General features: G+C 42.6%; 1 protein-coding gene across 5 annotated transcripts in view; it reads left to right on the plus strand.

Moving 5' to 3' along the window:
* The window catches only part of CMTR1 (cap methyltransferase 1), a 67,848-nt gene that overhangs the window by 32,677 nt on the left and 20,434 nt on the right, over positions 1-14,737 (plus strand). For all 5 annotated transcript variants that reach the window (XR_015554121.1, XR_015554122.1, XM_004424190.3 and 2 more), the window contains exons 9-13: positions 4,102-4,300; positions 5,048-5,166; positions 7,131-7,227; positions 7,556-7,688; positions 8,665-8,844. Coding sequence is in view for 3 of the 5 variants with exons in the window: in XM_004424190.3 (XP_004424247.1) it covers positions 4,102-4,300; positions 5,048-5,166; positions 7,131-7,227; positions 7,556-7,688; positions 8,665-8,844 (728 nt within the window). In the remaining 2 variants the exon portion in view is untranslated. The remainder of the gene's footprint in view (positions 1-4,101; positions 4,301-5,047; positions 5,167-7,130; positions 7,228-7,555; positions 7,689-8,664; positions 8,845-14,737) is intronic.

Below are 14,737 nucleotides of genomic sequence, written 5' to 3' on the forward strand. Positions count from 1 at the left end.
AGAGAGTGCAGCACTTACATCACAGGTGGTGTCACTTAAGTTCGTACCTTCTTTGGGTCTCAGCTGCCTCATCTCTGAAATTAGCCCTGCTAACCTGCCAGAGGGCCAGGGTAGGACCAAAAGGCGCTTAAGATTTGTTCCAGCTCTAAGATCTGTGATTTCAGATGTGGCCACTTTCCCTTTCTGCCTCTGAATGAGCTTTGTGTGGGATCATAATTATCAGGTTTTAGCCCTTCTCAAGAAGTGGTAGGGCAAAATGATTTTCTTTTTTTTTTTTGTGAAGATGATCATCCCTGAGCTAACATCTGATGCCAATCCTCCTCTTTTTTCTGAGGAAGACTGGCCCTGAGCTAACATCTGTGCCCATCTTCCTCTACTTTATATGGGACGCCACCACAGCATGGCTCGACAAGCAGTGCGTCGGTGCGCGCCCAGCATCTGAACCGGGAAACCCCGGGCTGCCGCAGCGGAGTGCGCCCACTTAACCGCTTGCGCCACTGGGCCGGCCCTGCAAAATGTTTTTCTACTCTGCTACATCTCATTTCTCTGAACACAGGCCCTCCATAATGATAGAGGAAGAAAAAGAGAAATTTCATTCTAGCATTCCCTTCAGGGTTTCAAAGCATTTTTACCCGGTCTTAGAAAGTTAGTTCCCTTTGACAGTGAAGGGGCCAGGAGCCAGCTGTTTCCAAACCTATTTCTGCTTCACTCACCCTCCTTCCACTAGGACCCCCCTGATTATCCACCCACTAAAGAAACTTATTTTCCAAATTCTTTAATGTTTCAAGCTTCACCTGCCTAACTGCTTTCTCTGTGCTGGCAAAACTCGCATGTAGACCCCTCCTGCCTTTGGTCTTTTCTCTCTTCCAGGTCTACCTCCCCATTTTCCAATACCAGCAGGCAGCGCAAAAGGGCTCTTGGAATTAGCGTCTTGAGAAAATTAGGTTGATATAATGTTGGTTTAATTTTCTGCGCTCCAAATGATTTCCTTTAAACCTCTGCCTGGCAGAGGAGCTCTGTCAAGCTGATGGGAAGTCACAGCGTCATTGTAGTGTTTTGGATATAAACACCTTCAGCAGCTGGTATCTGGTTATTGTCTTTTGCTGTCATGAAAATGAAGTAGGCACCAGAGTTGTACCATTCAGGTCAAGAGTGGAGATGTTAGTTACATAGGAAAAAGCAGCCATGTTTGTAATGCCTCAGGCATCTCCTTGACCTGAATTGATTGTTAGTGGCCATGGAGAATTGCTGTTTCAGGGATGTTTCTCTGCACTCCACTATACAAAGTAATTTCTCTCCAGCCCCTAGAGTTTTCTTCTCTCTTTTCATCTCTTGTTTTCTCCTGAGGACCAGAGTGACAGCCGAGCCCAGCAGGCTTGGTGTGTTTTTCAGGCAAGCAGAGACACTTTGGAGTAGTCCCCAGCAGAGATGGGAGTGGCTCAAGCCCCAGGCACACACCCAGGTTTGCTAGGGTCTCAGTGGCTCTCGGGTCAGGCAGATTATAGAATGAGAGCATAGAGAGCTTGAAGCTTAGGAAGTGTAGAGAGGTAGGAGGTGGGTGGAGAGGGACTCTGAGGTTTTTCAATGGGTTTCTGGTTCTGCAGGTTGTGGTAAAAGGAGAAAGAGTAGGGTAGGGAAATAAAGAAATTGTAAACAAGAATTGAAAGAGGCAAGGGAAAGAAGAGAATTTAGATTCTTTGGGTAAATGGAAGCATATTATAAACCATAACATTACGTGAGGGATTTATGTGCCTGGGGATAGGCACATAAATTGACTGTGAAGCATAACAGGAAACAAACACTGAATGTAGATCTTTAAGTTTCAGTGCTGTCTTAGAGCAAATTAGACAGCACTTACAGACTGTCCACTGAGTGGGGAATACTGCACTAGGCATTGGAAAGAGAAAAAGATGGAAAAGGACAAGAGTTTTGACTCGAAGGAAATTGATCTAGTTGAATATAGTATCATCTTTCATTTGTTTAGTATTTTGCAGTTTATAAAGATCTTTGACATATGGTACTTTATTTAATCCTACAACAGTCTTGAGAATAACCTACATTTGTGTCAGTTTACAGTTGAGGAAGCTCGAGCTTAAAGACATAAATTGTGTGCTTGCCCTTGACTGCACAGCCAGTAAGTGGCAGAGGTGAGAACCCCAGCTGTCCTTTCAATGAAAAGACCTTCTGGCCATGGCCATGTGAAGGTTACATGTCTTGAAATCGCAGAATGAAATCGTATTTATGCCCTCTTTTTGGAAGTGAGGTACTTTTATTGATTCATCCCCCTTCCCTCCCCAAGTCTTCCTTTGGGCCATTGGCTTACCCGGGGAGCCACTGGCATGGCCAGTGGTGAGAAACATTGTTTTCCCTCTTTCCATGTGTGCCGGCCTTAAACTTGTGACCCCTGCCTCATTCCCAGTGTGCTGCCTGGAAAGTGCTACATAATGTTCTCGCAAATGTCATTAGGTCTTTTTTTGTGTGCAAATGAATGTAATCCAAAAATATGAATAATTGATGGCTCAGGAACAAAGAATGCTCGGGTGGAGTGGTGGGAAAGGGGAGAAAGAACTGATATATCCCAGCATGCCTGGGTGGGCTTGTCACAGGATGATGAAGTTTACTTTTAGCTAAAGTCACTTTCTCCAGAGACTTTTTCACTGTTTTGATAAAGCTAGGTAGCTATCATCAGAGGCAAGGCCCTTGTCACCTAGAAAGTGACTGGATTGTAAACATTAGTATCTCCATTTCTTTCTAATAACTGTTTCCCTTAAAGCTTTCTGATCTTTATCTAGCAGTTACAGACTTCTGGATAAGCACTCAGCCGTGCCACACCTGTAGAAAGGGAAGGGTGAGCTGCCTGAGCCCCTTCCTGCTGGATATTTCTCAGAGTCCTCTGCAGTCCCCACTCTAGAGCTCAACCTCTTCTTGTCACCAATGCAGTTGGTACATCCTCCCTGCTGTGGAGGGTCGGGACAAGTAGAATTCACCATCTAGGGCCCAGGTGTGTGAGAGAGAAACGTAAACACAATCTGGGCCAGCGCTGGGTTCAGCATAAATTTTAGATTGAGAGTTAAAGCTACTCAAGTGGCCAAAACTATGATAAATAAGACTTCAAATGACTCTTGTAATTTAGTTATTCCTGAGGTGGCTGGGGGCTCTGACGGCTGCCTGGAAGCTGCATACCAGTGTCTCCTGCCCTCTCTGCCTTGTCAGCTCCCAGCTGTGTACTGCCCCAGACCTCGGCTAGCAGAGGGGCAAAGGCAGGAGAAGAAGGGAGTGCAAGAAGGAGGCAAAATGCACTGTGATGTCTTGGATTGGATCCTGGAACAGAACAAGGACTCTAGTGAAATCTGAGTCAGGTCTGGAGTTTAGTTAATAGTAGTGTACCAGTGTTGGTTTCTTAGTTTTGACAAATGGCAACATAAGATGTTAACAAAACTGGAAACTGGGCAAAGGCTATGACTGTCTTTGCAACTTTTCTGTAAATCTCAAATTATTCCAACATAAAAAGTTAATTGGGATAAAAAAGGAGAGCCAAGGAGGAAGGGGAGAAAGGAAGCAGAGGCTGTGGTTTGGAAAGATAGGCCCTGTGGCTGGGAGGAGGTGATGTTAGAGCCCCAGACTTTGGTTGGACTGGAAGACCTGAGTCTAGCGGTCAGGCCGACTGGATTCTGATTTAGCTTTGTTGCAGACTGGCTGTGAACAGGTCACTTTGTGTCTTGGTTTCTCTTTTTCCCTATCTGTAACATGGAGGATACAACATCTGTTATTCTCAGTAGGACTCCTGTAAGGCTGGATATGGTGAGGAAAAGATGCTGAGAGATAAAAACACACACACGCAGATGCGCCTTAAGATGTTTTCATTAAGAGTCTGAACTAGGCCTGGTGGTGTGAAAGGCGCCCGAGGTATTTTGAGGTGGGGGTGGGCATTTCCAGAGGGCAATGATCACAGAGGATACATTTCCTGGGTATTGTGGCCCTGGAGGGAGCTCTGCATTATACTTGCTGAAAGTCTTATTTTATCCTCCTGCTTTCCCCTTCCTGCTCCCCATTGAGCCATCTTTTTTTCCCTTCCTTCCCTCTCCTCCACTTGCCTTGCAGAAACCACTGGTAAAGGACCGGGAAGCCGAGCTTCTATACTTTGCTGATGTTTGCGCAGGCCCAGGGGGATTCTCGGAGTATGTGCTGTGGAGGAAGAAGTGGCATGCAAAGGGCTTTGGAATGACTCTGAAGGGCCCTAACGACTTCAAGCTAGAGGACTTCTACTCGGCCTCCAGTGAGCTCTTCGAACCCTACTATGGTAGGGACACCAGGGGCTATGAGGGACAGTCCTCTGTGGGGACTTGAGGTCGGAAGCAGTTATTATCCACTTACCATGTTTTCTTTCCTAGGTCTCTCAGCCTGGGGTTCTCAGTCCATGTCAGGAAGGTCTCGGTTCCCTCTAAATGGTCCCTTTTTACCCCAGGCCTGCAGAATACAGGTTAAACACTCCACTAGGCAAACTCTCATCAAAGCCATATTAATTCCTCCTTTCTTCTCCTGTGGTGACAGGAGATAATGAGACTGCCTGATCTCTGGCTGAGAACTGGCAGGGTTATTAACAAATACAAAGCCCATCTCTAGCCCTGTGTGCCGGGTGTGGAATGCATTGGGTAATAGAGCTCAACAACTGTACAGATGTCCCTTCCACTCTATCTTGATTGTTATGATTTGGCAGCAAATCCTAAGTCCATTCGTAACAGTTCTTATTAAAAAATTGATACTAGTTCCTAAGTGTAGGTGCTTTCAGTTTCAGTTGATAACTCTTGTCTGATCAACTCCTTTTGGACTCTGTGGTATTACAGCAGGGCCTTGTTTTTGCTCTTGGTCTGTTACTACAAGGCAGCCTTGCAGTGTGGGCCCTGCAGTGGGTTGCTCCTCATGGGGGCTTTTCTGCTGGACCTCAAGGCCCACTTGGTACCTGTGCTCCGTCTCCCAAAGAGCTCATGTCCCAGCTCCTGGGATGCACAGGGCACGTGAGCTCACTGTGAATTTTGTGTCCTGCTAGGTGAGGGTGGGATCGATGGAGATGGAGACATCACCCGCCCAGAGAACATCACTGCTTTTCGGAATTTTGTCCTGGATAACACAGATCGCAAGGGTGTCCACTTTCTGATGGCAGATGGGGTAGGTGACCTCTCCGTAGGGTGATGCTTTAGGGATTTATTATGTTAGACGCTTTTTGTTTTGTTTTATTTGGTGCTTTAGCTGCCCCGTAAGGTGGTAGCTCACTATTCAGATAGTAGGGATGTATGTTTTTATTCTTTTTGTACATATTTTCAATGATAACTTTGTAAAGGTTGTGATATTGTCGACACCTTTGCTTGGAGCAAGTGAGTCTTCTCAGCTCACTTCTTCAAAGGGCCTTGGTTGGCTGTGAGACATGGTGACGGAAGGACCATGACTAAAATGAACGGATCGGGTACTGACTGGGAAGAACATTTCCATCATTTGTTACCGGGTTGACGCTCCTGGCAGAGGCTCTCTATACGTGGCCACTCCTATGCCTCTGGATGGGCTGACAGGGGACCACATAACCAAAGGCGGCAGCTCAGGGGAGTCCACAGGAGGCCCTGTCAGTGGCTGGGCTAAAGTGGATATTCAAGGAGCTTTGTTCCTTGGCCCACTGCAGCTTTCTCACCCAGTATCTGACGCTGCATGTAGTTGTTTCTGGAGCGAGCCACAACTTAGTCTTGAGTAGGGACAAAGAACGTGGCAATTGCTCCAGGGTCATGTGGCTAGAGTTGAGAAAAGCCTCTGGAGCTCCTTGGGTGGCCTCTCAAGCAGTAGCCGTGTGGAAAGGTAAAAGAATGTGCAGTATGTTAGTTAGCACAGCATCTGAAGAGGCACTGGCTCACCAAAGCATTGTGCACAGCAGGGAACAACAGATAGGCTTGGGGGAGGGGGAGGGAGGGGCTGCTCCAGCTGAGCAGCTGTGGGGGTCTGATAGTGCTTGGGAGACAGCAGTTGCAATGTAGCTAGAGTGGCAAACTCAAGGTTGTCTTTCTGCTTAGGCAATGTGGACTGGTGACCTGGGCTTTTTTTTTTTTAATTGACCCTATAAACAGGCATGCATTTTGAGAAGCATCTATAAATCTGGAAGACATTGCTAAACATTTTTGATTCTGAGTTGTTTAGCTGTTACCTTCGTAGGACTGAGTCAGGGAGACCTGGTGTGGCTGGGGCCAGCTTAATGGAGGCCAGCCTCCTTTACTTTTTTATTATTGTGATTTAAAAAACGCATAGAATTTACCATCTCAACCATTTTTAAGTATACAGTTTGGTAGTGTTAAATATATTCACATGGTTGTGAAACAGATCTCCAGAATTTTTTCATTTTGCAACATTGAAATTCTGTACCTATTAAACAACTCCCCTTTCCTCCTCCCCCAGTCCCTGGCCTCCTTGATTTTTATGTGAGCTTGGCTCTCTGCTCCCTGCTGGGATCTCACAGGGAGGGAGACCACTCCAGGTATAGCCAGCTGGAGGGAGAGGCTCTGTGCTCTTGGGACGCAAAAGGGGGTTTGTGACTAAAGCCTTGGTCACTAGAGCAAGAGAGATTACTGTGACTGTCAGAGTTGTGCTAATTTTTCTCCTCTTGCCAGACTGGGGCCTCTTCAGTGGTCAGCACAGCACCTGCATGAGCCCAAGCAGGGTATTCACGCTGCACGTACTTCCCTGGGACTCACTGGATTCATCAGAGCATTTTGTTTCCCGTCTTGTAGTTGGCCTGTGACTAGCCAGTATTTTGCCTCTGTTCTACCTTACTCTTTCCTTGGATTCCCACATGAGTTTTACAATTTTCTGGACCTTCTCCTTGGAAAAGCAGACTCGGTTCCATCCCCTGGGAGTGATAGAGCAGGAAAACAGCACTGGTCCAGTAGTCAGGCCTGTGTCTTAGTGCTGGCTTCATCCATGATGAGCCATATGACTCTGCCAAAGTAATTTAAACACCAAGCTGTATCTGTATCAGTCAGATTATGGATCAGTGAAAACGCTTCAAGAAATCTCAATGAAGATGAGGTAGGGATGGCTCTTTTCATTCCTCATCATTTCTCTTTCCCACCCCGATCCTTGTGCTCTCATTTCAGGGTTTCTCAGTGGAGGGGCAGGAGAACCTGCAAGAGATCCTCAGCAAGCAGCTGCTTCTCTGTCAGTTCCTCATGGCGCTGTCCATTGTCCGGACAGGTGACACTTGCTCAGCTGTCTCCCCACCCCAGGACCCACACTAGAGGCCCTACTGGACAAGAGCATGTATAGGGATTAGCTTGGAAGTTAAAAAAAAAAAAACCTGTTTATATCAGGTAACAGGTGGCTGAATGAGGAATTTAAGGAAGAAACAGCTATAGAATCCCCAGAGTTGCCTCTAAAGCTGAGACCCCTTAAATTGCCTCTGACTTTTAATGGACCCAGGTGTTGGGCCCTTGACTTTGTCATATTTACTTCCTGAGATTACCTTACCCACCCCCTGGAATAGAACCCACTGACTGCTACTGGTGTTTTCTTTCTAATCCAGGAGGCCACTTCATCTGTAAAACTTTTGACCTGTTCACACCATTCAGCGTGGGGCTCATCTACCTGCTGTACTGCTGCTTTGAACGAGTATGTCTCTTTAAGCCGATTACCAGCCGTCCTGCCAACTCAGAGAGGTGAGGCCTTCCTCTCCATTTTAATCAGACTAGTTGGCTAAATGTCAGTACAGCAAATCCTGGTACATCTCTCTGGCATGACTGCTCAAGCTACATTAACATCCTTGACTCTAAAGAAGTGCTTAGAGCCAGTAGGAGTCAGGATTCTTGGATCTTATCGGTCCTGTGATGTGCCAGTTGAGCCTCTGCCTCCTCCACGATCCTCCACACTTATGTGGGGGATCTTTGGCTTCGCCCAGGAGGGAGAAGGTGACCAATAGTAGGGACACCTGGAGGAACATGGGCTGGGAAAGGGCAAGGGGGCTGCCAGCCAGAGGCACTGTTGGCATTCCTGGTGGACACAGTGCCTATGCGCTATGTGAGAGAAGATGAGGCCAATCAGAATTGCCAGGTGGCTTGTTAAAAACACAAATTTCTGGGCCCCATCCCTGGAGAGTCTAATTTTTTTTTTTTTTGGTGAGGAAGATTAGCCTTGAGTTAACATCCATTGCCAATCCTCCTCTTTTTGCTGAGGAAGATTGGCCCTGGGCTAACATCCGTGCCCATCTTCCTGTATCCTCTACTTTATATGGGACACCACCACAGCATGGCCTGACAAGCGGTGTGTTGGTCCACGCTTGGGATCCGAACCCACAAACCCTGGGCTGTCGAAGCAGAGCATGTGAACTTAATCGCTATGCCATTATACTGGCCCCTGGAGAGTCTAATTTAACAGACTCCCCGATGATGGTCTTGAAGCCAATCTGGCACAGGGCAGTTGGGAGCCACTGCCATAGAGAGTAGAGATACAGCCCAATATATGAAGGAAAGATTTGAGGTGACCTTTGCAGCACAGAGTCTCTGCTGTTCTTTGTGTATAGACTTGAGGCTGAATGGGGAAGCTCTTTAGCTTCATGACTCAGCAAGGGGTTGGGGTGGGGGGAATGTGGGAGGGGGAAGCCCTTGGTCAGTAGAGTAACAGGGTATCTCCTGCCAGGTATGTGGTGTGCAAGGGCCTGAAGGTGGGCGTAGATGACGTGCGGGATTACCTCTTCTCAGTGAATATTAAACTCAACCAGCTGCGGAACACTGATTCGGACGTGAACCTTGTGGTCCCCTTGGAGGTGATCAAGGGAGACCATGAATTTACTGACTACATGATACGGTCCAACGAGAGGTAAACAAACCAGGTGTTTTTTTGCTGGCACCACTGGGGTATCAAGGTGGACCAGAGAATGAAGGACTAAATGACTAGCTCTTGGTATCACTTCGTCAGCCTTGACGAATTGGTGACTGGGATTGGTCTGCTGGTGCCACGGCTCCCTGGGACTTTGGGTACCTTGGGATCCTCTTCCTGCTCACATGCCCCATCGCAAGGGTGGCTGGTGGGTGCCTGGCTGGCATAGCCTTGCCCACGGGAGCCTGATATGATAGCGAAACTACCCGACACAAAACAGCCTTGTCCTGTGTCCCTGGAGACAGGAGTAATTTCCCTTTCATTGCTTCTGTTTGTAAAAGGCCAATATGGTTGTTGCCTTGGGAAATCCCATTTGGAGACAGGACATGGCTGGAAAGCGAGTATACAACATGCTTTGGAAGTTTCTGGTACCAAAGCTTTTGCCATTTGGAGTTCCCCAGATGGGTGATCTGAATGCTGTTTTGTTTTTTTTTAACCTTCTTTAATTGTTTCCCCTTTTTATTATTATGCCTCTATTATTAGTGGCAATAATTTAAAGTTGTAACAGTTGGCTCAGTTCTCTAAGTGGGCGAGCCTTAGAGAAAAGTTTTTTGAAGTGGGTTGGAGAGTTGTATAGTAGCAATGAATCAGTAGAAGTGCTTTCTTAAGGGGCCAAACTGGTGTTAGAAAGGTCGTTTCTAAGGATGTAAACCCAAGTCTCCCAGAGAAATTTGAAGGTATAGGTGGCCCTAAAGAATCAGAGAGAGGAAATCTTTATCCATCTTATCCATTATCTCACGGTATTTTAACTTTCCACAGTACTGCCGCATAACCTCTCTTATCTTGATAGTGCTAGGCACCAAGGTGGAGCAGATACCAAGCTTCATCATGTTACAGATGAAGAAACAGGCCTGGGGACCAGCCTAGAATCAGCAAAGCCAGGGCTTTGTAGTATTTCTGGACTTCCTTTTGCTGAGCCATGCTACCGTCTGCTATGAGTGTGTGTGGATGCGTGACAAAACTGGACTTCTTAATGTTCCCGAAAGCACAGGATGTTTAAGCAACCCTATAACCAGTTTCCTTTCTTTTTTTAAAAAATTGAGGTATAATTCCGTAAGTGAAATGCACATCTTATGTGTGCACTTTAATCAGTTTTGACAAATGCATATATCCATGTAGCCTGCATCCCTCTTAAGATAAAAAAAAAATTACCATCTCAGGAAATTTCTTTGTGCTCCTACTTAGTCAACCCTGAAGTAAACACTCCTTTGATTTTTATTACCATGGATTAGTTTCGCCTGTTCAGAACTTTGTATAAATGGAATCATACATATACACTTTTGTGTCTTTTTTTCTCCTCACCTTGTTTTTGAGATTCATTCATATAGTGTTAGTTTGTTCCTTATTATTGCTGAGTAGTATTCAGTTGTGTGGATATACCATAATTTACTCTTTTGGTGATGGACACATGTAATATTTCCAGTTTGTGGCTGTTATGAATAAAGCTAATAAAACATTCTTGTACAGGGCTTTTGGTAGACAAATTATTTTAATTTCTCTTAGATAAATACTCCAGAGTGGAAATTCTAGGTCATAGGGTAGATGTGTATTTAACTTTTTAATAATGCCATATGGTTTTCTAAAGTGTTTGTCCCGGTATACTCCCTCCGGCAAAGTATGAGAGCTCTGATTGCTCTACCTCCTTGCCACATTTGGTATTGTTAGTCTTTTTTATTTTAGCCATTCTAGTGGGGTGTAGTGTTATATCACTGTGATTTTCATTTGCATCTCTGTGATGACTAATGATGCTGAGCCCCTTTTCGTGTATGTATTGGCTCTTTGTATATTTTCTTTTATGAAGTGTCTCTTCAAGTCTTTTGACCATTTAGAAAAATTGATTTGTCTTTTTATTGAGTTGTAGGAATTATTTATATATTCTGAATACAAGTCCAGTGTCAAATATATGTGTTGTGAATATCTTCCCTAGTCAGTGACTTGCCTATTCATTTTCTGAATGGTGTCTTTTGATAAGCAGAAGTTAAAAATTTTTTGAGTCTTTATTGTGGTAAAATATATGTAACATAAAATTTACCATTTTAACCATTTTAAAATGTATAATTCAGTGGCATTAAGTCCATTCACATTGTTGTGCAACCATCACGTGTATACATTTCCAGAGCTTTTTAATCGTCCAAAATAAAAACTCTGTACCCATTAAACAGTAACTCCCCATTCTGCCCATCCCCAGCCCCTGGTAACCTCTATTTTACTTTCTATCTCTATAAATTTGCGTATTCTAGGTACTTCATGTACATGGAATCACACAATATTTGTCCTTTTGTGTCTGGCTTCACTTAGCATAATGTTTTCAAGGTTCATCATGTTGTAGCATGTGTCAGCATTCAGTCCTTTCTAAGGCTAAATAATATTCCATTATATGTACTTACCACATTTTGTTTATCCTTTAATCTGTTGATGGACATTTGGGTTCTCCCCACATTTTAGCTATTGTGAATAATACTGCTATGAATATTGGTGTGCAACCACCAACACTTGTTATTTTCCTTTTTTTTTTTTTATAGTAGCCATCCTAGTGGATGTGAAGTGGTATCTCATTGTAGTTTTGATTTGCATTTCCCTAAGGACTAATGATATTGAGCATATTTTCATGTGCTTATTGGCCATTTGTATATATTCTTTGGAGAAACATCTGTTCAAGTCCTTTGCTCATTTTTAAATTGGTTTGTTTTTTATTGTTGAGTTGTAGGAGTTCTTTATATATTCTGGGTATTAATCTGTTATCAGATACATGATTTGAAAATATTTTCTCCCATTCTGTGGGTTGTTTTTTCACTGTGTTGATTATGTACTTTGATGCACAGAAGTTTTTAATTTTGTAGTCCAGTTTATCCATTTTTTCTTTTATTGCCTCTGCTTTTGATATCTTCTTCAAGAAATCATTGCTAAATCTATCATGAAGCTTTTCCATATGTTTTCTTCTAAGAGTTCTATAGTTTTAGCTTTTATGTTTAGGTCTTTGTTCCATTTTGAGTTAATTTTTGTAGATGGTGTAAAGTAAGGGTCCAGCTTCATTCTTTTGCATGTAGATATCCAATTTTCCCAACACCATTTGTTGAAAAGACTGTCCTTTCCCCATTAAATAGTCTTGGCACCCTTGTTGAAAATCATTTGATCATATATGTGAGGATTTATTTCTGAGCTCTCTATTCTATTCCATTGGTCTATATGTCTGTCTTTATGCCAGTACTACACTGTTTTACTGTAGCTTTGTAGTAAGTTTTGAAATCAGGAAGTGTGACTCCTCCAGCTTGGTTCTTCATTTTCAAGACTGTTTGGGCTATTTGGGGTCCCTTGAAATTTCATATGAATTTTAGGATAGGTTTTTCTATTTCTGCAAAAACTACTGTTGGGATTCTGATAGAGGTTGCATTGAATCTGTAGATTGCTTTGGGTAATATTGTCATGTTAACAATATTAAGTCTTCCAATCCATGAATACAGGGTGTTTTTCCATTTATTTATGTCCTTCATTTCTTTCAGCAGTGTTTTGTAGCTTTCAGTGTACAAGTCTTTCACTTCCTTGATTTAATTTGTTCCTAAGTATTTTATTCTTTTTTATGCTATTGTAAATGGGTTTGTTTTCTTAATTTCCTTTTCAGATTGTTCATTGTTAGTGTATAGAAATGTGACTGATTTTTGTGTGTTAATTTTGTATCCTGCAAATTGGCTGAATTTTATAAGTTTTTTGTGGAACCTTCAGGATTTTTTGCATAAAAGATCATGTCATCTGTGAACTGAGATAATTTTACTTCTTTTTCAATTTGGATGCCTAGGAGTTTAAAATTTTGCTGATGAAATCCAATTTATCAATTTTTTCTTTTTGTTAGTGATGTGTGTTTTCTTTCTAAAGTCTTTGCCTATGCTAAAGTCATGAAAATATTCCCCTGTTTTCATCTACAAGTTTTATAGTTTCAATATGTTTAGGTCTATAGTCCACCTGAAATTAATTTTTGTGTATGGTGTGATGTAGCGGTCGAAATTCTTTTTTCCTTACAGGTATCCAATTGTTCTAGCAGCATTTGTTGAAGATACTTTCCGTTTCCTATTTAATTGCTTTGGCACTCTTGTTGGAAATTATTGACTGTATATGTGTGATTTTATCCAGGGCACTATGTTTCATTAATCTGTTTGTCTGTCCTCTGCCATATTATCTTGATGACTATACCTTGAAAAAAGTCATCTTCAGGTCAAGTAGTGTATGTTCTCTAGCTTTGTTCTTCTTTTTCAAGATTGTTTTGACTAGTCTAGGTTTTTTGCATTTCTATGTAAATTTTAGAATCAGTTTGTCAATTTCTATAAAAAGCTTTTTGGAGTTTTGATGGAGATTACATTGAATTTATAAATCAGTTTGGGGAGAATTGACATATTAACAATATTGAATCTTCCCATCCATGAACAAAAAAATATCTGTATATAGTCATGCACAGCATAATGACATATCAATCAGTGACAAACTGCATATACAATGGTGGCCCCATAAGATTAGTACCATATAGCCTAGGTGTGTCTTAGGCTATACCATCTAGGTTTGTGTAAGTACACTCTATGATGTTCACACAGTGATGAAATTGCCTAATGACACATTTCGCAGAACATATCCCCGTCATTAAGTGATGCATGATTGTATTTAGGTTGTTTAATGTCTCTCAGCAATGTTTTAAAGTTTTCAGTATAGAGGTCTTACACATCTTTTGTCAAATTTATCCCTAAGAATTTTATGGGTTTGGATGCTATTGGAAATGATATTTTATTTATTTATTTTATTTTATTTTATTTTATTTTAATTTTTTTATTTTATTTTTCCCCCAAAGCCCCAGTAGATAGTTGTGTGCCATAGTTGCACATCCTTCTAGTTGCTGTATGTGGGACATGGCCTCAGCATGGCCAGAGAAGCGGTGCGTCGATATACGCCCGGGATCCGAACCCGGGCCGCCAGCAGCGGAGCGCGTGTGCTTAACTGCTAAGCCATGGGGCCGGCCCGGAAATGATATTTTTAAAATTTTATTTTCTGATACTTTTTTTTTTTTTTTTAATTTTTATTTATTTTTTCCCCCAAAGCCCCAGTAGATAGTTGTATGTCATAGCTGCATGTCCTTCCAGTTGCTGTATGTGGGACACGGCCTCAGCATGGCCAGACACGTGGTGCGTCCCTGCGCGCCCGGGATCCGAACCCGGGCCGCCAGCAGCGGAGTGCATGCACTTAACTGCTAAGCCACCGGGCCAGCCCGGAAATGATATTTTTAAAATTTTATTTTCCAATTGTTCATTGCTAGTATATGGGACTATAATTGATTTTTGTATATTGACTATATATCCTGTGAGAATGCTTGATTTACTTATTAGTTCTAGTAGTTTAGTAGATTTCTTAAGATTTTTTATATACGTAATCATGTCTTCTGTGAATAAACAATTTTACTCTTTCCTTTTCAATTTGTATACCCTTAAAAAATTATTTAAAATTTTTAATTGTACTATAGAAAGAACGCTTAGCGTGAGATTTACCCTCTTAACAAATTTTTAAGTGTACAATACAGTATCGTTGACTAAAGGTACAATGTTGTACAGCAGATCTCCAGAACTTATTCATCTTGCTTAACTGAAAGTTTATGCTCATTGATTTAAGTATCTCCCCATGTGCCCCTCCCTCTAGTCCCTGGCACCATCATTCCACTCTTTGATTCTGTAAATTTGACTATTTTAGATACGTTGTATAATTAGGATCATGCAGTATTTGCCTTTCTGTGACTGGTTTATTTTACTTAGCATGATGTCCTCAAGGTTCATTCATGTCACATATTGCAGAATTTTTTTTT

Source organism: Ceratotherium simum, chromosome 13, assembly GCF_057802395.1.
Source record: "Ceratotherium simum simum isolate JZ-2026a chromosome 13, ASM5780239v1, whole genome shotgun sequence".
Taxonomy (NCBI): Eukaryota; Metazoa; Chordata; class Mammalia; order Perissodactyla; family Rhinocerotidae; genus Ceratotherium; species Ceratotherium simum.